Consider the following 25373-nt stretch of genomic DNA (forward strand, 5'->3'; position numbering starts at 1 on the left):
CTTGTAGTTAGCAGTGAAGTAATGAGACAAATATACCCAAGGAAATGTCAGCCATGAGCTATGACAATGTTTATGGAGTGTACAAAATCTTTTCTGCAGTCTAGCAGCTTTAAACACTTTTCCAAACACTAAAGTCTACAGGAAATAATATCAACTGACAAGTTTGGGTTATTACGCAGGAACACAGTCTGATAATGGTACTGCCGTTGTCAACCAGAAAATGGCACTTTCACTTTTATACCACTGAACCATATCCTCTGTCACACACAATGTTATCATTGTAGTGTGTACCATTATCGAAGATAAACAATTAACATCTTACAATACAATGTCAGTCAGTGACATATGTACAGTTGTAGACTATAAACATATTTATAGTACAATGTTGATAAGTGTGTACCATTATAGAGGATAAACAATTAACATCTTACAATACAATGTCAGTCAGTGACATATGTACAGATGTAGACTATAAACAGATTTATAGTAGAATGTTGATTAGTGTGTACCATTATAAGGTATAAACAATAAACATGGTACAATGCAAAGTCAGTCAATGCCATATATAGAGTATAAAAGTGTTGCAGTACAATATTGATCATTGTACTGTGTACCAATATAGTAATGATGGGAATTGGTTGAAGTCTCACAATTGATGATTGGTTCATTACCAACGAGCAATCATCGAAAACAATTGTTTACAATCATTTTTCAGATTTTCATATTCAGGTTAAGTTGTTATTGCAGATAAGTATATAGAAACAAACTTGTGGTTCTCTATTGTTGTTATTTGTTTAATTTGGAAACTGCGCAAACTGCATTGACTAATTTCACAGCATGTGTAAAATTATGCAACTTGCTACTTTAAAGTGTTGACTATTATGTCATGAAGTTCAGAACAAAAAGTTTCCAGTGTCTTCAAGAAATATTCAGTCATGACTTTTCAGCAAGTGAAGTGAGTTTTCTAGGAATTAATCACGGATTCAGGCCCTGACAACTGCTAAGATATGTTCCTTCATCAAGTATTTCAAACACTAAACCAGTAGTTCCAAAATCGTTTGTGTTCGAGTATGAGAAAATGTAATCGATTGCTTGGTCGTATGGTCACTGCGACCAATCTTCGATTATTTCAATTAATTGGAACACCACTACAATATAGAGTATAAACAATAAACATCTTGCAGTATAATGTTGATCATTGTACTGTGTACCATTAAAGAATGTAAACATCTTGCAGTACAGTGTCAAAACTTACTATGTGTACACATTTTGTTTCAGTGTCCAGAGAGAGTCGAAGAAAGTGCATGTGCTACGCGCCGTCTTCCTGCAGCGTGCTCCAACTGGGATAAATCTTGGGCATGGCTCACCAAAGTAGACTGCGGGACAAAATATAGGTAAGCTGATTATCATGGGGATACAGGCTTCATCTGGAGGGTATTTGAAATGTGTGTGTACTTAGTTTGTTTCCCATGCAACAATCCTGCAAGGAACCAGTTGTGTCCATCACAAAATACCAGGTATGTAACCAATTAAGTATCACAATGCATTGATGCATTCGGTAACTATCACTGTCTTCACAAGGAACAGATGTTCAGAGTTGTCTGCCCAAATCTCGATATTTTATAATGACAAGTGCTCAGAGAGTCAGTCACTGATTAAGTAAAATATGACATAAGGAATGCTTTAATATATATAATAATGCATGAAATCACACCAATATTGAAAGTTAATTTCTAAAATCAAACATTTTGTGTTTGTTAACCTCTCTTCATTGATACCAAGGCTTCCTAATGGCACATGATGGATTTACACAAAGTGTGTACATATGTATTGTTTAAAAAGACAAAAAAAGTAAACCAATTCTTATTAATAGATACATCAACCATAACAACTTCCCAAACTATGAGCGAAATATTCTTAAGTACGATGTTAAACCCCATTTCACCTCACCTTATTGAATTATTATCTCAAGAACTATAGGTAGACAACAATTCAAAATCTTTGACATCCTTTGACTCAAAAATGTTATGGCAGTTCCACCCATTCTATTATCAGCAAATTAGGAAAAGTTGTTTGTTGTAGGCCTGCAATGTTTTTTGTTTTTTTGTTAATTATAGCATAAAACCAAAAAAACATTGCTTGGTTTGCCTTTGAAATGCTTCAGAATGCTGAATCACTTAAGACACTTAACTTAAATAATCAAATCCAGTTGCAACAAAATGGTAGCATGCATACTGGTAAATAGACATGCAAACAGTGTTTAAGTTTCACAGACAAGATAAGGACTTAGTCTTATCATACAAGTTGGCTGAATCATTTCATGCCAACATAAAAGGGTTGTTTGAAAGCAGGGGAGTTTATTGGAATCAATATTCAGTCTTACTGTCTCTGATATATCAAGTAATAACCAGGCCTTTGCTTCCAACCCTCAGCTTTTATGCATCTCATAAACATGGCAGCAATGTTATCTTTGTTTCACTTGCTCCCTCATGAGACAAATATGACATCAAAATATAATTGTTTTTGCCTGGCTGTTATAATGTACTGGTCTCAAGGCCTGGCCATGGCACTTCACAGCAAGATTCGGCCAAGTCTGGGCCCTGCCACTTCACAGCCCCTTCGGGAGTTTCAGTGAACATTTGCCAAGCAGCGAACCTTTTTGTGTATTGTCGAGTAATACATATCATACACAAATCAATATTTATGAGCTATTCATATGGATCAATAATTATTCATTGCTCTGGGGATGGTGATTTCAAGCAACTGGGGCTGGAAATACAGGAAGTAATTAGGAGCTGGATGTTGTTTTGTTGCATCTGTGCCGTGTTGATACAACAGGACAATGAAGACTGGTCATTTGGATAAAACGATGCTGAAGAATTGTTGATAATTTGAGAGAGTTTAATTGCTCTGATACAGTAGAATCAAGAGCCGTCTTCAATCACTATTAATTTGCAAATATTTTCTCACCATTTCTTTTTCACGGCAGTCAGGTCCAGAAATGTCATTTGCTAAAAACAGGCTGCAGCAGATTGTTAATTAATCACTTGACTAATGGATGTGCGGACATGCAGAGTAATGACTACATATTGATTATAGGGAAAAGGATTAGCCTTGATGCAGTAACTCACAGGTGTTTTGTTGATACAATATTGTCATGCAGATATGTATTGTTATATTGACAATCATTTCACATTTCCCAAGTCAAAAACCTGTTTTCTATTTGTTTGCAACAACCAAGATCTATTTATATAGTTTGTAATCATGTTGGTGAATATTTGGTTAGAGAAATATATGTGTCAAAATATGATGTTAATAAAATATTGTGAAAGCTGACCATCAATATACTTTCACCATGATTTACATAGTGCAATGTCCTTACACATCTACTGCACAGTTTCTCTGTTATCAAGTCAGTCTGAATACCCCAAATTACCTAAGATGTTTCCCAGGGTTGGAATCAATATAAACAAACATTACATGCTATAAAACATAATGGATAATGTTCAAGCCACAAGTAGGCATGGCGCCAGTGGAGTTTAAAATTACAGTGAGTCTTTTCAATGAGGTTATCCCCCAGTAATAAATAGTGTACAAATTTTCAATAAGGTCATTGCTTTTCACGTTCTTGCGACCCCATAATTTGAAAATGTGCACCAGGTTGAACATGTTGAAGAGAAGGTTGTCACGGTTATAGTGTCTGAATCTCCCCATGGTAAGTGCAAGGGTTGTCATTGGCTGAGAGAAGTCAGATTTATTCTGTAACAAATTCTATTTTATTTTTCCATTAGTGAGCTCCCATCTTCAAAATTCATGAATTTTGTTGTCAGGAAAGCAGCAAAAAGTAACCATGGGATTTGTACTCTAATCTTGATGAATTGATGAATCCAAAGAACAGATACCTGATTCTCCCATGGCGCTAAATACAATGAATACAGATACTTTGGTCGCACATTGTGTGGTATTCAAGCTGGCTTTATAGGAGTTTCTGTCATTCAGTTCCATTTGCCGAGCTACTTCAGAAAGCTTCTGGTGTATAATGACCTTGTTTGTACAAGTGAGTCATGAGAAGTGCATTGTGGGATAGGATGCACTGATATCAGTCTTGCGTGTTCTGTTAATAAGAGTTGATCTCCTATAATGATCATGTTTATATTGAATTATGCATGAATATGCCTAATCAGAATGTTACTTAAGTGATTCTAGCAAATAGACAGAATTCTGTTGATAGCGTTTGTGTATCGGCTAATCATGATGGATAAGTGATCTTTCCCAGATAATCACACTGTACTGTTACTCCAAAAACTAGAGCTTTACCCTATGTCAGTATCTTCTTACAGGTTAATACAGTATGCTAATATATAGTTTCCCTGTAAATAGTAGAAAATAGAATTGAATGAATTTTTATTTGTGATCCAACATTGTTTGAAAGTTATATGATTCAGTGAAGTTATTGACTACAATATGATTGATGCAAGGAATTAAAGTATATCTTAAAGAATATCTACATGAGTGACAGCTAACAGATCTACAGTCATTGGTCTAATAGCATTATGAATTAGCATGTACCGGTAGGTCAAGCTAGGTTTCCAGATCAACAGCAGTCCTTAAGTCTGTGCTAGTGATGTAATGATACAGTGATACAATATTGTACCACAATTTGTGATCCATGATACAATACGCCGGTTAACAACCTGTGTACCGCTGTACATAAGATACAGTGCAAGTCATGTTGGTGTAAAAACTGGTGAATAAGAACAGTATAAAGTGCTGAATGAAACTTCAATCAGGTTTTTCAACCTGATTTGCTAGTATTTACGGACTGGCTGTAACATTCTGAGTGCCTTCTAGCCAAAATGTTTCTAATGTACAGTATTTACTTTTCCATCTCTTAAATTTCACTGGATTGTCTGGTCCAGACCTGATTACTTACAGACTGCCCCCATATAGCTGAAATATTGCAGAGAGCTGCATAAAAGCTCACTCACTCACTCACTTAAATTTCAAAGTAATAATTCAGGATCCTCATAAAAGCTCACTCACTCACTCACTTAAATTTCAAAGTAATAATTCAGGATCCTTTTCCCATTCAATAATCATTAGAAATCTCTGCTAAAAGTAGAGTACATTGTACAATTATCTACATTATAGACAGGTGTTTATTAATCACCGTGATCAAATAATGATGGTACTAGGTATTCTCAGGGATATATATTAGCATGAAATTGACACATGGCATGTTAAGGACATATCTCTACTCATGAGTATTTGAATGAGGGGCATCCCCAAATCTGATCAATATCAGTGGATGATTTAGTGACATTGCATCTGTACACTGCAAGAAGTTAGTGAGTGAGTTAAGATTTTAAGTCACATCTGCAATATTTCAGCCATATCGTGACTAAAAACAAGTTATAATTTCATAATAAAGAAAGGTAAGTTATACAAACCTGTCAGCGAAGGACAGTAAAAACAATGAGAATATCACAGATATAAATATAACACTAGTAATTAAATCTAAAACATTTGAACTACTGATGACAAAACAATATAAAAATAGGCTATAGATTGCCAACAACTGAGAGTAGATCACCACACTAGGGACAATTGAGACTTACAGTATTTGCTTCCTGAATGGACCCTAGCTGGATTTACACCATTCCTTCAGATATCAGCAATTGTCAACTAAGCTAGCCATAAAGTAAAATAACATAGTTACTATGATTAAAAACTGGTAGATATAAAAATACTTTGAGAGACATGGACTTACATACACTTCAATGAAGCTGGTTCCAGCCACATAGGTCTTACATACAAAGCATTAGTGGACATAAAATGGAGAAACTCTCAGGAGATTCAGATATCATTAACATTCAATTAGATGTTTCCGGATTAGAAATGGCAGTCATTAATTGCAAGATCTTAGATTTTTCTAGAGCTGTTAGAATAGTTAATCATTGTTCAAATGTTGTTGGTTTCACATTTTCAGATTGGATTATGTGACGGTGCCACCGCGGGAAGCCGTGACATACAGGATAGAATATGTGTGCTGTGCTGGAGATACCAAGTGTGAGTCTGCTAAAGGTGAGGGCCACGCACAATGGCATTATCAAGTCTGCAAATATTGGATAAATGAAATGATTTCTTATTTCATGGATTTAGTTTTGAAGTTTGTGTAGCTATTAATTTGGAGACTTAAAATCATGGTTTTTTTGGCCAAATGTTGATTCTTTGCTTGAGATACATTTGAGTGAAATTTGAAAAGACACTGAATGTGTCTATCATTTATTTATTATCATTGCATCTCAACCTACCTTTATTATCTTCAAACTGCAGTTTTATTAATCAACTCAAGAATTACACGGAGAACACTCGATTTTGTCCAGCCCATTGTCGATTTATCTTAGTAGATAATCTATTGAATATATCATAATATCGAGGGGCTGTGGGGTAGCCTAGTAGTTACAGCGTTTGCTCATCACGCCTAAGACCCAGGATCGATTCCCCACATGGGTGAAAATTTCACTGAAATGTGTGAGGCCCATCTCTGGTATCCCCTGCCATGATATTGCTGGAATATTGTTAAAAGCGGCATAAAATTAAACTCACTCATTCAATCACTCATAAGATCAATAGCCTGAGGTACGGTACCAAGAACGGGTTTTCTAAAGCCTTCAAAATATGAGTCATGATAACTCACAAGATTATGTGTCACAGATCAGAATTTGATATCTAAGAGCTTTACACCACAAAGGTTTTGTCAATAAACATGATGACTGTTTGCAGACAAATTATTCATCAAGACTAAACACTTCATGTTTCTGAGAGTAGTGAACTTGATATTTTGGAATACCTTTCCGTCCTGTTGCATCAAAAATGGTTAAGTACATGGATGTTGATAGTTTCATTAAACCAGTTAGACAAAGGTTCATTGAGGGCAGACACATCTTTTAGACAACGCCAGATTCACTATTATTGGTCCCAAATGAGCAGTGATCTATCTCTTGCTGCATTTACTGTGTAACAGGAGCACAGTTGACCTGGAGTTTTTTCAAGACAGTATTGATTTTGTGAGATGAGATGTGTATACTTTTTATACTGGTTTCAGTATATTGTATAGCTGAGACTAGCTTAGCATTGTCTTCTACTGTTTATGACCCTGGAGGAATTTGAACTTTGTCATCACCCTGTTAGGCCAAGTGAGTTTTGTTTCTTGTGTAACTCTCTTGGTAATATGTCAAGAAGCAAGAGGCAAACTAAATGAAATAGGAGGAAATGTTATTTATTGAAATTACTGAATTTCTCTTCAGCAAAAGCACATTTTCCAGATATTTTCTTTCCTTAACTTCAAAAACAATGTGTTTTTTAAAATCTGCATTGAAAGTTTGCCCAAATGATATTTTGAAATTTTACATTCATTCCGCAAAACAAGAAAATCAGTCTAGTCTAATCGTGACATTAAAATGAGGAACATTCTGAATTGTCTCAATTTGAAATTTTAAAAGGAAAAATTATGCAAGTGACCACTGAGTTGAATATGAAATGCTCATGTGTTTAATCCTAAAAATGATTAGAGCCATGTTTTACAAGATGGTTAACTTTCAAGTTGCCATGGAAAATTCCATAAAATCAGGTCTGTGGTCTTCATATGTTCTTTGCGCTGGACAACCATCTGCAAAGGTTTGTGTATAAAAACTAAAATCTTCTAAGAAGGGCTGCTGGCATAAAACTGCCTATTAGAGAAGGTAGCTTCATGTTGCTAGGGAGCTGAAGTCTGGACTTTGTGGTTTAAGGTTATATGTCTACTAAAGTATACATAATATTATAGCGAAATAATCAAGTCTGGACCTAAGTGTCAGTCAGACTTGTAGTCGTATTTGAAGGATGTTTAGGTAAAATGTTGAATTTTGGAAAAAATAAATCAAAGTTGTCAGGAAACATCTTCAGATTGAAGGCAATTAAAGTGGGGATTTTTTTATCACAGAATCAATTTTTTTCAATTTCGTTTAGAGTTGACTGATGTACTTTCAAGGTCTTATAGGTCAAAATGATGAATTTGAAAAAAAAAAAGAATTAGTCTTAAACAGAATCAAAATGCAACCCTGGCTAGTAGTCATGGGCTGTTAAATTTTTTTTGGATGTTTTTGAAGAATCAGTCTTTGCTGTTTTTATTTGGGTGTGGTAATATTGCTGTTCAGGAAGCTGTGTTGTTGTATGTGATATACTCTACTTACTAACTGTTGTTCACGATCCCCACGTTTATGTTGCCAGGTTTAGTGACCTCAGATGAGAAGTTCCTGGCCATCGTCCTGGGCTCCACGGCCGCCGCCCTCCTCATCCTTGTGTTAGTCATCACAATCAGCTTCTGCCACAAGAGGAGACAACTAAGGTTGGTACATAATGACATGGTACCCATGAAGATGCAGGTTAGAATGGGTCTTCAGCAACCCTGCTTGTTGAAAGAGCAACAAGATTGTGTGCTCAGGGTAGCTGATTTGGTTGATTCAAGCCATCATGTCCCAGGGGTGTAGATCTCATGCTCAATCACAGGATTGGATTTTCTGATTATTTACAGACGGCCATCTTATAGCTTTAATATTGCTGAGAGTGGCGTTAAATGACAAACATATTGACATGGGCCCTGACCAACATATTCACCATGTTCTATGGCCATGTTCACTCTTGTTTATCTATACTATTACTTCTATCAATATGAACCTGTGGAGCTCCAGATTAGAATTTACCTTCAGTAACCCATGTTTGTCGTAAGAGGTGACTAATGTGATCAGGTAGTCAAGCTCGCTGACTCGTTAGCTCTTGCTGTTGATCACTGGATTATCTGGTCCAGACTCGATTATTTACAGACCGCCACCATATAGCTGGAATATTGCCCGAGTGCGGCGTAAAACTAAACTCACTCACTCACTACTTACGGTTAGGCTCGTATGTACTAATGGTTTGGCTTATCCTTGGCTCATAGGTTGAGTAGGACACCAGCAACATATGCTGGTCAAAGCATCGACTTGGATCAGGTTGTCAAGCTCAGTGACATGTCAGTACCGTGACAGCATGGACACGGTTGTTCACAGCATTAATCACTGGATTGTGTGACCCTGACTTGGTTATAGACAGGCCTCTGTCATATAGCTGTATATGAAATATAGGTGGCACATACACACACATACACACACACACATGCACACACACATGGAAAAGTTGGCTGGTATATTACCACCCTTAATTTACTCTCACTAAGGGTGCATAGTTTGACTGTTTTAATGTTGAAAAACATTTTTGCGCTGGTGATAGGTAAAGGTATGATGAGAACCTTGACCTTCGAAGGGAAGATTGTCTGTTTTATGGAAACAAGATGTAGGACTATGTTTAGTCTTGTTAAATCAAAGGTCTGGGAACCATGGGCTCTCTGTGGAGACAAGTTACATCCTCCTAACATATGTAATGTCCCACTGATACTCGTATAATTATTGGCCAACATTTGAGTACCAGTACATATCTTGACATAGACATTGTGATCTGCCATTATGTCTTGATATTGTAGGAGAGATATTTGAGTTATCAGATTTTCTTCCTCTGCCGTTAACGGTCATGACCACCAAAATTTGCCTTGATGGCCGACTGATGAAATATATGCAAAGTTAATAGACACAGGGGGCTCATATTCCATAGCTCCTTCACATGATTTCTGAGTGAACTCTTGTTAAGACACATGGCAACTACAAATGGGCACTTCAAGGGATGATTGGCATGTAAAAGCTTTCCCAAATAACAGCCTGGCTGATGGACAAGGGTTAGACTGGTCACCTTCCGCCCATCTTACACATTAGCCTCGGAATTTAATTACATTCAGACAATAATGTCATTATCACGATTATTCAAATATAGGTTCAGTATTGGTATTTTGGTCTACGATAGCTGTGTTCAGGAAACATATTCTGAACATTTGAAAGTTATTAAATGATGCAAGTCAGACCTCTACCTCTTCTTGATTTCTATCACTAAGATCTTAAGCAGTGAATAACTCAAGAGTGCATTAGCTCCTTCAGAATTATTTGATCTTCTACCATTGTAAAATCAATACTGAGGCCTAGGAACATAAAAGATATCCTGGTTGAACTTAATGCATGTTACTCAAGAGTGTGTTCAATCAAATACTTCAGTAAATAACTGCTCAGATCAAACATCAACCCACTCCCTTCGAAAAATTTATGAGATAAATATGTGTGCAGCTTAAAGAAATCACTTCAGAAAATACAAATTTTGTTTCTTTGATGAAAGATATTTTCTGTCATATTATTTTCAATTGTCATTCATGTCCAATAACAGCAGTGTTTCTATATACTTGGCATATGTATTTACCCGGGATATCTGTTACTGCCATACTTACTTTGACAGCACTGATTTACATTCAAATCACTATAGTAACATCATGATTCCTAAACGCTTGATACCACTTATTTTAGGTCATATTTTGCAAAGGTATTGAAAGTAGAAACTAACCAAAAGACATGTAGTAAACTTGAATCTAGCCTTGCTCCCAGATTCTACTGAATGATAAGTCCATTAATGTTGTAATATCCAGTCTAGATAAGCAGATAGTACAGGGATGCAAGCCTTGTTTAGGGACAGCATGTTCTTATGTTTACTATTTATGATTTAAACTAGTAATTATGGCTTTAGGGACTTTTGCAAGTCTAGTCTTTCAAGTAACAATGGCTTGAAGACTTTCATTGGCTGTAGTAACACGACTGAAACTAAACCTAAGAGTAGCAAAGAAACTTTAATATTTTCTTGTGAAACTGACAGTGGTCTGTGCCTTTAGGCACTAGTCTGTCAGGTAGACTTCGAATTGGTCAGGTAATCCCAACTAACAGTCCATATTATAACACTGTAGATCCCAGTTCGGGCTTGTGGATGCTAAATAGTCATAGATTTTAACAGTGCAAACCATCAAATGTAATCATTCATACTTTGACATAGACTTTAGCTGCTACTTTCTGGGGCGGTGGGGTTGCTGAGTGGTTAAAGCGTTCACTCGTCACACCGAATACCCCAGTTTGATTCCCCACATGGTTACAATGTGTGATGCCCATTTCTGGTGTCCCCCACAGTGATATTGCTGGACTATTTCTAAAAGCAGCGTAAAACCATACTCACTCACTCACTCACTCACTCACTCACTCACTCACTCACTCACTCACTCACTCACTCACTCACTCACTCACTCACTCACTCACTCACTCACTCACTCACTCACTCACTCACTCACTCACTCACTCACTCACTCACTCACTCACTCACTCACTCTGCTACTTTGCACTTCTGTTTCCTCCCTACATGCATAGCCTCCATTCACTTTGTATTGACACACAAAGATCCAGATAAGCTACGTATTTGCATAAGATATGCAAAATTAATCACTATTACCCAGCTAATTTGAGTTGCTTGCGTACAAATATGCATGAAACAATTTAAAACCCAACAACATAATTATTACCTAACTGTATCCTTTTCAAATAAGATACCTGTATTACTTGACAGATTTGTGCTGGTATTCTATTGATTGAAAGCAGGCTTCACACTCACATGCACTCAGCAAATAATGCTTTGAAATAGCTCTGTGTCTCGCTTATTGTAAATTAGATATGTGTATCGCTGTTTTGAGTTAATGCAACTTGTTACACACCAGGGGCAGCATACAACCTGATACAAATTAGATGTCACTTGTAACAGCATTTTAAGTTTTTAAAAATTCTGCTGTAAATAATAAGAATGCATTTGTATAATGCTATTTCCATACATAAGGAAGCTCAAAGTGCACAATGTGATTATTATTACCCCGGATAACCCAAGATGCCTGTGAGGTGCTAGAAGGTTAATAGTCACACGACTTATCCCACTGGGTACCCATTTTCTGCTGGATGAATAGAGGCAATTTTTAACAAACTCACTTGCCTATTGTGGGACATGACTGAAGTCTTAAAAACTCTTCGGAGTCAAACTGCCAAACACGGTTACCCATTCAAGGACTCTCCGCGGCCAAAGTTGCTTAACTTAACTGATTTGTGACCTAAGCACTATACACAGGACCACACACCACCACTATATGGGAGGGAGTGAAACTAACTGTATATTTATTTAGAAGTATGACTTGTGATTAAATGCTTATAACTTCAAAATAATATCTGGAGCCAAGGACACAATGAATATGATACATTTCTACTCTGGAGTCGATTTAAGGAGTGAGTTTAGTTTTACGCCACACTCAGCAGTATTCCAGCTATATGACGGCTGTCTGTAAATAATCGAGTCTGGACCAGACAATCCAGTGATCAACAGCATGAACATTGATCTGCGTAATTGGGAACCAATGACATGTGTCAACCAAGTCAGCAAGCCTGACCACCCAATCCCGTTAGTCGCCTCTTACGACAAGCATGGGTTACTGAAGATCAATATTCTAACCCGGACCTTCACGGGTTTGATTTAAGGAACACACCAGGTGCATGTTCATATGAAAACCTAGTTGCACTGGACAAAAAAAGAGGTTGCTCCCTGGTCCAATAAATATACTTATGTTGAAACATAGACATGATACATGCCTAAGATAGTCTAAATAACCCAAATCTCAGATCTCTGAAGTAATTATATTGCTGAAAAACTTAATAGGAACCTTAATCTGGCAGTACTCACATCTTGGTAATGACAAGCTCAAGAAAGCATATTAGCTTATTGCTCGTAACGAAGGGATGTGGTATGTCACATATAGCTTAGAGAAATCCAGTGTTTTCCTAGATCAGTGTTATGTGGAAAAGTAAAGGTTAGTCAGACACTAATTGGAAATGCTTCTATGTGCACTGGGTGCATGTAGACATAGATATCAGGTTCCACAGGTTTTCAGTAATAGCTTCCAGTGATGTTGGTTGAATTATATAGTTGTTGCGCAGTGGAATTGAAATCTAAACTTACTAAAATTAAAGTATCGAAATATGCTATTTGGGGAACTAAACGTGACTCTCTTGATTAAACTGATGAAATAATTCAAACAATACAAATGGGGAACTAACATGAATCTCTTATAACAAATGCTAATGAGGCAAGAAACTTAATGTGATACCTTAAATTCTACTATCTACAGTATCTAGCTCTATAGCAGCTAGCTATATGGAGCTTCTTTTTCGATGCACTAATACATTCTTTATATCAGTCTATCTAAATCCTATTTTGACGAGCTGTCACCCAACTCAAGAAACAACCGAACTCAAGGGAAACCGGAACTCAACTGACGTCTAAACTCAATTACGTCTTAACCCAAGCATAACCTGTACACAACTGACCGATTTGACCGTTTCCCACGTGGTCAAGAGCACGTGGTCTGACCGCAGGTGGAAAGTCATGCTTCTCAGTGAGCCGCGAAGCATGGTGCGTTTACGCGATCTGTTCCAACTGTTTTGTCTCCAGACCAATAGTAACAAAAAAGCCCTGTTCTCCAGCATGTTGTTTTAACTGGAGTGCATGGGTAGCAAGTGTAAAAGGCATATTTATGATCAGGAGTTTGAATCCCAGAATGTCCCAAGGATTGTTAGCACCATAGCCATACTTGCGGCTTTCATTGATCAACACCTGACTCAATTGGGGCTTTCGTTTCACTTCAAGCTGATACGCTTTGATAAAACTGAAGTACATGTACTACTGTTTATATGTTTTATAACTCACCGTTGGGGTAGCCCAGTGGTTAAAGCATTTACTCGTCATGCCAAAGACCCAGGTTCGATTCCCCACATGGGTAAAATGTGTGAAGCCCGCCATGATATTGCTGGAATAATGCTAAAAGTGGTATAAAACTAAACTCACTCACTCACTTCAACTCACTGTTACCACTGTGAAGGTTAAGCCAGTACTAAATGCCTTTATTTTAACACTATCATGCTCAACACAGAACATCATCTGTGTTGTTGTCAGGTACACGTCGTCAGGAAGTTGTATTCCTGTCAGTGCTTCCTGTGTAGACCCACCAGTAGTGTGATTTAATTCAACCACCCTGACTTCAAGTTCAGACATTCTCATCGAAAGCTGATGTAGTTAATCTGTCTTTGGTGTATTGAAATTACTTTGAGAGCTGACTTGAATTTTCAAGTGTTTGAGAAGTGGATTTTCTCCGAAAAAACAAGTGAAGACAAATTGACGTCAGAGACACCACTAATGAAGGTGTGAATAAGAGTAGATAGTGATGACAAATTGGTCTAATGCAATCTCCAAGGGTCTGTATTCGTAAGCCTGGTTGGAACTTTTGTAAGGCAGCGCTGGTATTTGTAGTTGACCGGGCCCATTACTGTTGGCCCTGCCTAGGTTATTGTAGTGTTTCTGTGCCTAATCTGAAGGGTGTTCATCTCAAGGATCGAGTTTGCGTGTGTTGGAAATATTTGTAAGCTTTGATTAGAGAGCTTGTTTGAAACCACACAGTGGGATTTGTAGGTTTACGCATAGTTTACTGCTCTGGATATATGTAAACACTTGTGTATGATTGATTTTCATGAATATTGATTCACCTTGTCAGGTTGTTTTTTTTTTATATAAGCAGACAGTTTAAAAGTGGAATGAATGTATGTTAATAGTTTCCACAATGAGTGAGAACAACTTATGTACTTGATTAATATCACATGAAAAAATGTATCAGATATGTACAACATTTGTGTTTTCATTGCAGGTGCCCTGTGGTGTGTGATAGTGGCAGCCACATATACGAAACTGCTGAAGGTAATGACCTACAAACATTCAGTCTGTAAATTAATACTCTTGTCTGAAGCCAGGGTTTTGTCAAATATATTTTGGCTTATGTATAACAACTAAATTCTGCTAAAGGGCATGGAGTCTGGTAGAGAGTAATGTTTGGGAAATGTCTTACAAAGACCTTTTCTATGTGTTAATAGTAGCATAAGGTTATAACAATTCTGTTAAGTTCTGTCAGTAAGTATATGCCTGCTGAAAAGCAGTCTATTACAGAATGGCATATGTGGTATGTTGCATAATTTCTCATCTTATTCCTGGCTCAATCCATACAAAAGTGCACCTGGTGGTACATCATTTCCTAATGACTCTTGTTAAACTTATACACACATGTGTCCCATCTGTCAATTTCTACCCTTCTTCCTTAAGTAATGTGTGCAGTGACAACTTGTGATATGTCAGCTGAAGTAAACTAAAAAAAATACTGGTATAACATTATTGATTTATGTTTGTGTGAGAATTTTAAAAAATAATAATAATCATGGTACACAAAAAGGGTTCTGGTCTAGTGAACTAAATAACAAGCTCTGTCTATTGTAATTATGTGATCCTTGTCAGTGCAACTGGATGTAATATCTCCACATCCATGAATTGGAAAACATGTGAGCTTTTCATACTGTTATTGACATCATTTTCAAATTGAAAATTGGTTTCATTATGTTTTAATTTATTAGATGAAATAGGGCACAACATTCCCAATACATTTGTCAGTTTAAAGGTTGGTTGGGGTTTTTTCAATTGCTTGTAATTTTAATGAACATTTGCCCCTCCCATCTCAGTTATATACTTGGGTCATCCATTTGATACTCAGTGTATGTACTCAATCTACTCAATGTATGTGATAAAGATGTGTTGCCAATATGGCCTACTAAAAAGATTGATAATTAGAAATATTGTGGATGAGAATCATTATTAATGATTATCGATATGAAAAATTGTGTCATGGATAATAACGTGGTGTGGTGAACTATTGTGGTGAAATAACGTTTAAATTTACTCAGACGATACAGTGATGAGGTTTTTATTCATGGGCTGGTCCTAAAGTATGTTCAGGGCAGTGTTTTGTTGGTAATCCATACTTAAATATGTCTTCACTCACCACTGATGTACAATATGTTGATTTCTTTCAGTCATTTATACTCTAAGTTATTTCTCTAGTATTTATCAATAATCACGTGATATTCCTTTGATGATCAGTCTCTATGATCTATATTGTCCTTCTGCATGTAAACCTATTGAAATTCTTTAAATAAGAAGTTTGCTCTGACCTAAAACATGATCTAATAGAAATTGACTTTTGAGACAAATCAGTCTCCCATATTTCTTCTCTATGAGTGATACACTATATTGTTCGTGACCATCAAACCTCGATCAATTGATCCAAGCTTCCTGTATTTAGAAGTTCATCAATTTTCTTTCTTCAGAAAGTGATCATGGTGATAAGAAGAAAGAATAATCTGAGGATAAGAGCCATTAGGCTAAAGTGCATTTTTTGTTCCAAGTATTGAAGTAAACAAATGTGTAGCCTTTCCCTTGATTCATCATGTACAACCCTTTTCCCAATATGTCAATAGCTGTCGGCTTCTGTTTTAAAATATAAAAAATATCATATGAAAACTCCATACATCTGCTTTCTGAAACAGATTTGGCGAAGGTACAACGTTAAAGCATTTTCTTGTTTTGATGTTTTTTATGGATTCATAAAAATGCTAGTCTTTTTTCTCCAACTGACATTTCTTTACAAAGAGAGTTTTTAAAACAGGGGTCCGACTGGCTGAAAGCTATTTGTGGTAAGAAAATACTTTAAAGTACATAAGATTTCATAGGGATCAGCTACATACAGAAGGGAATGAAAACTAGCTTTAAAGTGGCTTTGAAAGGGTTTTTTTTTTCGAACTTTGTTGCTATGCTATTCTTTACTCTGCCATCACTGACCATAACATTTCTAAAAGTAACAGTATCAAAATCAAGCAAGTTTCATGGACTTTTTAATGAACCTTCTTTCAAAGTAGAAAAAGAAAGGTTTAACAATAAACATGAATGTTATTCTGTTAACAGTTTTCTGAGGGATTTTTGTTTGTTTGTTGTTTAACATTGCGGTCAGCAATATTCAAGCTGCATGACATCTGTAAATAATTGAGTGTGGACCAGACAGTCCAGTGATTGACACTGAGCATCAGTCTATGCCATTGAGACATAATGACAGGCATCAACCAAGTCAGCGAACCTAACTATCTGGTCCTGTTAGTCACCTCTTATGACAAGCACAGGTTGCTGGAGATAACTTCTTCATAGGGTCACCTTTGTAATCACGTAGTCATGTAGTCATGCATGAGCAGAAACTTTTGTACAAATGTAAATTGGTATTTTTTATGTCATTAACGTTTAAAGATTAACTGAAAACCAGTGAATTACCCCGCCATTTGTTGGATATTTTTTTACTAAAGCAAGGAATGATAGTAAGATCTAAATCCAGCTCCTGGTCTTTCAACATTTTTTCATTTTAAATGCTTTGTGGCTTTTCATTAGTCTAGGTCTGGTTATACTTGTGGTTTCAGAACATGGGATGTATATTTGTTTAACCCTCAACACACACATTGCCATTCCATCTGCATCGTTTCTTACTTGATTACAAAAGGTTAAGTGTACAACGGAATGAATGAAACAGTATTTGCTGAAATTGAATTACGCAGCTGTATGATTGTCGCCCATGTAGATGATGTAGTTCTTCCAAACAGGTCTCAGTCAACATTGGTTTATAGCTCCGCCATAGATACTTCGGATGTACATGCTGTAATATGATGGGGTATCAATGTTACCTGATGAAGTTTTACAGGACAAAGACATGGATATTCAATGAAGATCCATCTTTCAGGAATAGCCCATCAAATTCCACAGATGCCTAGTGGGAGACTTTTTTGCGTGATCTGTGTCAAAAAGTCATGTTTAAACTGTTGATTGATTTGTGATCCGCTTCTCAAAGGAAATGAAATTTTGATTGATTCTTGTTCACCAAACAGAACTCTCTCATATTCTCGCAGTTTTTATACAAGTTATATGTTCTGCATTTTGACATGTTCTTTGATACCAATGTGGTTGGTCTATTGGAGACATGAGGAAAGCCTTGTTCCCCATCAACAGAATCTAGTTTAAAGCCGGTGATTTAAATGAGAATATTATTGTAGCATTTACTCTTGGGGTGTTTTTATTGGGAAAGATGTAGTGTTCATAGATACAGTTGATGACTAGATCGAGTCAGTTGGTTCGGTCCATTGTTAACACTGATGCTACAGAACGGTGGTATTTCTGATTGAATAAATGATATTGGTATTGTGCCTGGCATGTATAGTCAAACAGTTGAGGCCCATCAAAGAAGTTTCATGTTTGGAAAAAAATGCTAGTTCTTTGATATTGAAACTATGGAACACGTATATTTGTAGGCATTTGCAGGCATACGTAATCTGTCCTAACATTTAAAAATTTGAATACTTGCTTGGATCTGTATCCTGACATAATCCTTGTTACGACAAGTGGGGATTCATCCCAAGCAACCTATGCTTGTCGCCAGTGGATCATGTGGTCAGGCTAAGTAACTTTGTTAAGTCATGTCGTCGTATCCCTATTGCGTAGTTGGAGCTCATGACGTCAATCACTGAATTGGCTGATCCAGCAATCTACAGCTGGAATAATGCTGAGTGTAAAAAACATATTTATTATTACTTAGATATATTGTCTGTAAACATCTACATTTGGTGTCTTATTTCACTCAGACTTTGGAGTAATTACTTAATTAAGGCTGCATATTGTCAGCGTTCAAAATACCTGCCTGCCCGACGGCCCGGGACGGGTTATTTTCAACATGAACTGCCAGATTCTCAAATTCACCTGCCCGATGGTTGGGTTACAATTTAGACATGTATATGAAGATATTTTGTGGGCAGTTAAGTTTTGGTCAGGGCTGGCAAGTTTTACATCTAACCAGCCCTGTGGTCTGGCTGAAATTTTTGGGAGTTTCATACCCTGATATTGTACTTTATGGGTTTCATGTAGTATCCGGGGCGGTGGGGTAGCCTAGTGGTTAAAGTGGGTTTGCTTCCTCACATGGCTACAGTGTGTGAAGCCCCTTTCTGGTTTCACCTGCCGTGATATTGCTGGAATATTGCTAAAAGCAGCGTAAAACTAAACTCACTCACTCACTCATCTAGGATCCCGAAGCTTCTTTGTTAGATATATGTCTTAAACAAGGCTTCATGAACAGATCTGTGTGGGACATGACATCATGACATACAAACCAATTCAGTATCCTCATGGTGGCAGGGTTTGATTTTCTTGTTAAGTAGTTCAAAACCATTTCCATTAGGTGATAAAAGGAAAAGGAACATACCTGAAATTATAGCTCATGAAAGGCATTTAGAAGCTGGACAAACATAAATACATGACATGTTTCAGAGTTAATTCTTGCTCCTTCATCAGGTGAATGAATCCCCACATTATCCCAAGGGATTATCCAAGTCCTTATCTTTATGCAAGGCATCTTTTCATGAGCACACTTGTAGAGAGTTCAGACCATTCTTCTTGTGTGTAGGTCTGTCTTGTGTGTAGGTCTGTCTCGTAGACAGTTAAGTGTTGTTCAGTGACATTCTTTTTCTGTGACTTGAATCATCTTATGTTCAATGAATAGAGTAGAATTAATGTGCATATTCTACTGATAATCATCGTTTCCACAGTCAACAGGTGACCATAAACAGTATAGGGGCGGTGGGGTAGCCTATTGGTTAAGGCGTTCGCCCATCACGCCGAAGATCCAGATTCGATTCCCCTCATGGGTACAATGTGTGAAGCCCATTTCTGGTGTCCCCCACCGTGATATTGCTGGAATATTGCTAAAAGTGGTGTAAAACTAAACACACTCACTCTCCCATAAACAGTATAATTTACAAAACATAAGTTTTCTTTTATATCCTGTCCTTTTTTGTGAAACGACTACAATAATGAACATGATAATCCCATATCTCAATGCTTACATTGTCACCCAAGAGCATCGGACAAAATAGCTGATTTCTTGAGCTAATAATGACCTACTACCACATTGATCCTGACAAAGAATTCCTGAGAATCTCTTTGATTCTGTGATCTACTCTCTGATACTTGTTTGAACCCAAGAAAGACTCAGGAAGATGTTCTTCTTGTGTCAACTTTGGTCGAAACTAAGGGGGAATTATCATTAGGGCTCTGACACGGTCCCTCATGATTTTGAAGATGTGTCAGTTATGGAAATAAGTCCGGATCAAACAATGTGGTTTGGTCCATTTAAAAGCTGCCAACAGAATGTATGTTATTGGTGGGATGCTCTCTTATGTTTGCATTAACAGGCTTCCTCTGATGTATGAGATGGAGGTCCATTAGGCAAAGTGTCTTGCAAGAAAAAGCCCTTGACTTATGAGTTTTGTTTTAAAGGGACGTAAATTGGAAAATACCGTGAAAAGTCATTGAATAAAGACTAGATGGCATGAAAATGTCCTTCATGAGAAGAATTTAAGAATCATGTTAAATTTACACTTACAATTACCTTTAGATTTACTGGGAATGTTGTGTATATAAAGTACTGTTCGTGATTTGGGGATGTTGGGTGTCTTGAGTGTTTTTCTTTCAGTATGTTTATCTAAGAGCCAGATAATGTGTCATTTTATCATTTGCACAACAGAGAAAGTAGTTAACAGCCTAATTTCAGGCACTGTTGAGCACAAGCCTGATTGGACCGTTGAAAAGAAATGTTAACTGTGCAATAAAAGAATATTGTCCTGAAATAACCCAAGATGACCTTGAATTGATTTTGTACCAGTGATTATGTTTTATTTCACATCTGTGTACTGTAGTCCCTTAGTTCAGGCTGGTTTCTTTCCCTTCCTTCTCGGTCTGACCATCTGTTCCACTGAAAAATAATTCAATTCCTTACACTTTGAGCAAAGCATACTCAAACTTAATTTCCACTGATCTCTGTTTCAGATATTGATGAGGCAGCCGAACTCCAAGGCACCAGAGGAACGTGTGTCGATGAGACAACCAACAAGATCTGTGAATCGGGAGTACGAGGAAATCCGTGACTGTAAACGCGATATGGGGGACAGCGGTGATGGTCTCCCAAGATATGCTGATATCTTTAGTGACAAGAAAAAACTTGCTCAAGAATTGGGAGTAGACCCCCCTTTTGCAGGAGATGCATTTAACCGAGCCACTGCACCCCCCGCTAACCAGTGAGGACCCTGATTCCGTGTCTCAGAACTGTGATGTACAGGACGTGTTGAGTGGCACTGCCAAAATTCTAGCCACGGAGACGGACACTTTACAGTGCACTGTGGAAGATAGTGATAGAATTTATTACAACATTGCCCCTGAGAAGGACAGTGTGGATATGCAAGAAAGTGGGCCATGTGATGAGGGTGCTACTGTGCCTAATGGGGAAGAAACAGTTTGTGGTAGTTCCGAATGCAAATCAAACACTGATTGCTCAAATTATGATCAGCTTATAGAACCAGACACTCTCAGTGATGTGGACTGCCATGAGTACCAGAAACTTGTGGATTTATCAGAAGCTGCTTCACAGAATGCGAATGCAAATGACAAGTGTATAGTAGAGCCTAGCCAAACCCAAGTGACAATGAATGGACACCTGGAAGCACAGAGCTGCTAACCCTGGGTTGTAGGCACTGTGCGATGTGTGAATATGTTGAAAGGTACTGATCACCGTAACTCTATGTACAGTCCTTCCTCATCCACTTAAGCTCCTGTGTAGTCATCAGGAATAGGCACATACCTAACGAGCGAGGAGCAAGGGCTGGCCGTGTGCATTCTGTATCATAGACTTCTATAGTTCGATAGTCATGGTGCACAATGTCTGTCTCACTGTGAGGAAGCGACTGTCATCAATTATCACCCAGGTTCTTGTTTTCATTATCTGAAATTTTGCTACTGAATATTTTGAAAATTATGCCATGGCTTTTTATCCATTATCAGCTCAATAGTGTCAATGATATTGTCCTTCCGATACACTTGTATTCATGGTCCATTAGACAGTTTCCATAATTGAATAAGTTGCAAAAAGGATTCCTGTTGTTGAGTGAAACAGGGTTCCAGGATAATTCATTTTACATGTCATTGACCGATTTGTTTTATTTTGGTAATATAATAGTGAAAAATGCCCCTTCAAAAGTGGATAGAACTATAAAAATGGCTACCAGCATTTTTCATCAATTCTTGTCATGAAATAATGTATGATAAATTGCCAGCTTAGCCAGCCAATGATGGCAGCTCTTCCTCATTTCCATGAATAAAAGGACACCATTTCTATCACTCGTCCAAGGAGTCCATCTTGGAATCTGTATATACTTCAAGACACATTACACCATGACTATCTGCTATACAGCATCACATTATGGTGAATAGATCTACTCCATGTCTCTCCTGGATAGGATATATATTCTACATGGTGACAGCATGAGCCATATGTGAGGAAGACTTCTGCTGAGTGTATAGATTTATTTTATCATCTCTGTGGAGAATTTAAATGTATATGCTTTTATTGGTTTGTGTTCTGTTTGTAAGTTACATGTTTTTCTAACCTACAGGAATTCTTGATGTAAATAAGAGTCCAAGAGCACCTGTATATGTATCTTACAGACGCAACTAAGGGTTGCAAGGCATTTGATGTTAGTACTGAAATCTATATTTTCTTTAGTACTATAATCTACTTTTAGATTGTAACAAAAGAAATGACTGTTTCCTTACTCTTCATGCCAAGAAAGATGAATTTTTTTATCCTAAACATTTCTCAGTTTCTTCCAAGGCACAGGTTGCCAGGTGGTCTATGATGTTGCAATTACATTGCAGAGTTGCATCCCTTGGTACTGTAAGGATATGCTCATCATTGGTGCTTATACCAAATTCACCAAACTTGTGATAATTGGTCTGTGAGCACTGCGCTGTGGGTGTCAGTAAAGTGACAAATGTCTGTCCTGAATTTATCTGACATGCAGACACATAACTGAAACGCTGTTTAATTCTGCTATTATCCTGATTCACTCATTCTTTATCACACAACTGGTTTTATTCTAAAAGCCTACTTCAAAGTAAATGCAATCTACAAATATTTTGTTTCTGAGCAGAAAGTTCAATGTAATCCATCATGAAAAGCCAAAAAGTCTTATTTACTTGTTCGGTTTTGCCTAATAGGTAATACGTTTGGTTATTACAGCTTGGTTATGATGACACGATGCTGCGTGTGTAGCAGATGTCGCCATCATTAGCTGAACGTAAGTTGATACCACACTGCCAGACATCATAAGTGTGTCATTTCTTGTGCAGGCAATCACGACTGCACCGTCGTCATATGTGCAGGCAGTCACAACTGTGTTGTTGTCTAAGGAGGTGACAACGATTGTCACTGATTGTAAATGTGACAATAGACGTGTCACTGGCTGTGTCATTGACTGTTGAGGTGATAACAGCTAGTTCTCAGAGCAAGTCATGTGTGACGTACAGCATCTCATGGATCTTCTGTTATCATCTTCAGAATTTATCATAACACAAGTAGATACTTATCCTTCATCTGGAACAGCATCCAGACCATAGATGAATGCTTTCAAGTTATCGATGTGTTCATTAAGAAAACATTGAGAAAGTGTACTGTACCATGATGCTACCGTAACTATGGAAACCAGCCCTAGGTGCCTACCAACATATTCCATGTAGGGTTGTCAAGCACTGCAGTGGAGAACTCGGACAACATGATTGCCAATTCTTAAATTCTCAGTATTTTATAGTACAGATATGCCTCTGTTGCTTAATAACAAAAACAATTTTGTTTTGCTCTTATAGAATTTGTTGGACATTAGTAGTCACAGGTGTTGTTACATATTTCATAGAAGAGTAATTGTTTGAGTTACAAGCAAACATTTGTTGAAGATATTTTTTGTAAGATTGTTAGTTTTAATTAAATGAGGATATGCTTAAACCTTTGGGGATATTTATTGAACAAAATGACACACAATGTGATAATGTATAAAACCTATGTATTTATTTCATTTGTATTTATGAAACAACTAAACATTCTTTTCTTCATTGATGATGATGTTAGGTTGGTGTTTACATTGTTACTATGGTTACCACAGGATGTGATATTTATTGGTTTATTTTTGCATTTCATTCATCGAGGGAGGACTGTAATGTTGTTCCACTGTAATCTAAAATACATCAGTGTTAAATTGTTACCTTGAGAATGTTCAACTTAACATTGAATTAAAGACACATGGTCATGCTGGTGCACCAAGACTAATCATTCAATGTGTGCATGATCTGTGAACAAATGTGTGTGGCTGTTGCACATGATGACAGAGAGCCCAAATATGTGTGTATAAAAACACAAACATTCCAGGCGAATTGATCAACATATTTGGGTAAAACTGCCTTTGATTTTAACTAAAACATCATCATCAGAACCATTGAAGTACAGTTGATTCCATGTGCATATTTCCTTATTTGTAGTCATGTTTTATATTACCTTTTCTTAGTTCGTAGCTCACCTGGCTGAAAGTCAAGTTAGCTCATGCATTGGCTGTTTGTCTGGCATCAGCTTTGGTCATCTCTTAAGCAAATTAAGCATCTTCTGCAGAAATCTCTGGACCAATGAAGCTGAAACTTTCCATATTGATCTAAGCAGTGGGAATGTAGGTTCCATATTTGGGGTATATTTCCAATTTTGATCTTGACATGCGCTTGGCACAGCAACAATTTTGCCAGAGCGAGAAGCTGAAATTATAAATGTTTTGATATCCTTTCATTGACCTATGTTGTTCCAAAATTTGTGCTTTTACCATATTTATTTTAATCAAGCTTAAGAAATATAGTATTAATTTAGTCACTGGTTTCATATTTGAATAGCAATGCTGGCAGCACATTTCGGATGTCTTTGTTAACCATTGACCAATACCCAGGTGAGCTACAGTACTGTAGGATCTGTTTTTGCATATGTTTTGAGACCCCGCTGACTAAAATAACTTACCTGTAACTGCATACTGAAAGCAATGATATGGTGTCATATTAAAAAGGGCTTTTAAATCATATATTAATTGCTTAATATTTCCATAAATGGTAAGACTTATACATAACATCATTCCTCAAATGTCTCAGCATGGCAACTGATACATTAAAGAATTATAAAAAATAGGTATTTAGTTTTCTGTTGCATACTGGAACTTGTTAGAGGTTAAAAGAGTTTTACATTATGTTGTGTTCTTCAGATATAATCCAGGTAAAATATTTGTGACAAAGGTATGCAGTGACTTGACTGAACTACAATGTCATGGTTTATTTTGTTTCTTTTCATCTTGACAAATGTGCATGTGTTCATCATATTAATTACTTTTGGATCTTTGACCTCTAAGGTCACAGTAAGATCTCGTGCAATATCTTTTCCTGTGCAATTGATCATGTTGATTAAATATTTAATCTGCAAACTGCCTATCTTTGTACTGATCGGCTTTAAAAATCATTAAAGGTGCAGTGTTTTATCA

General features: G+C 37.0%; 1 protein-coding gene across 1 annotated transcript; it reads left to right on the forward strand.

Moving 5' to 3' along the window:
* Positions 1-533: 533 nt before the first annotated feature.
* LOC124281312 lies at positions 534-25373 on the forward strand. The gene is made up of 6 exons (XM_046717335.1): positions 534-548; positions 1279-1394; positions 5990-6084; positions 8272-8389; positions 14726-14775; positions 20812-25373. The coding sequence occupies exons 1-6, from the start codon at positions 534-536 to the stop codon at positions 20907-20909; spliced, it is 492 nt and encodes a 163-aa protein (XP_046573291.1). The 3' UTR covers positions 20910-25373.

Source organism: Haliotis rubra, unplaced genomic scaffold, assembly GCF_003918875.1.
Source record: "Haliotis rubra isolate DU_JTF1 unplaced genomic scaffold, ASM391887v1 Scf282, whole genome shotgun sequence".
NCBI lineage: Eukaryota > Metazoa > Mollusca > Gastropoda > Lepetellida > Haliotidae > Haliotis > Haliotis rubra.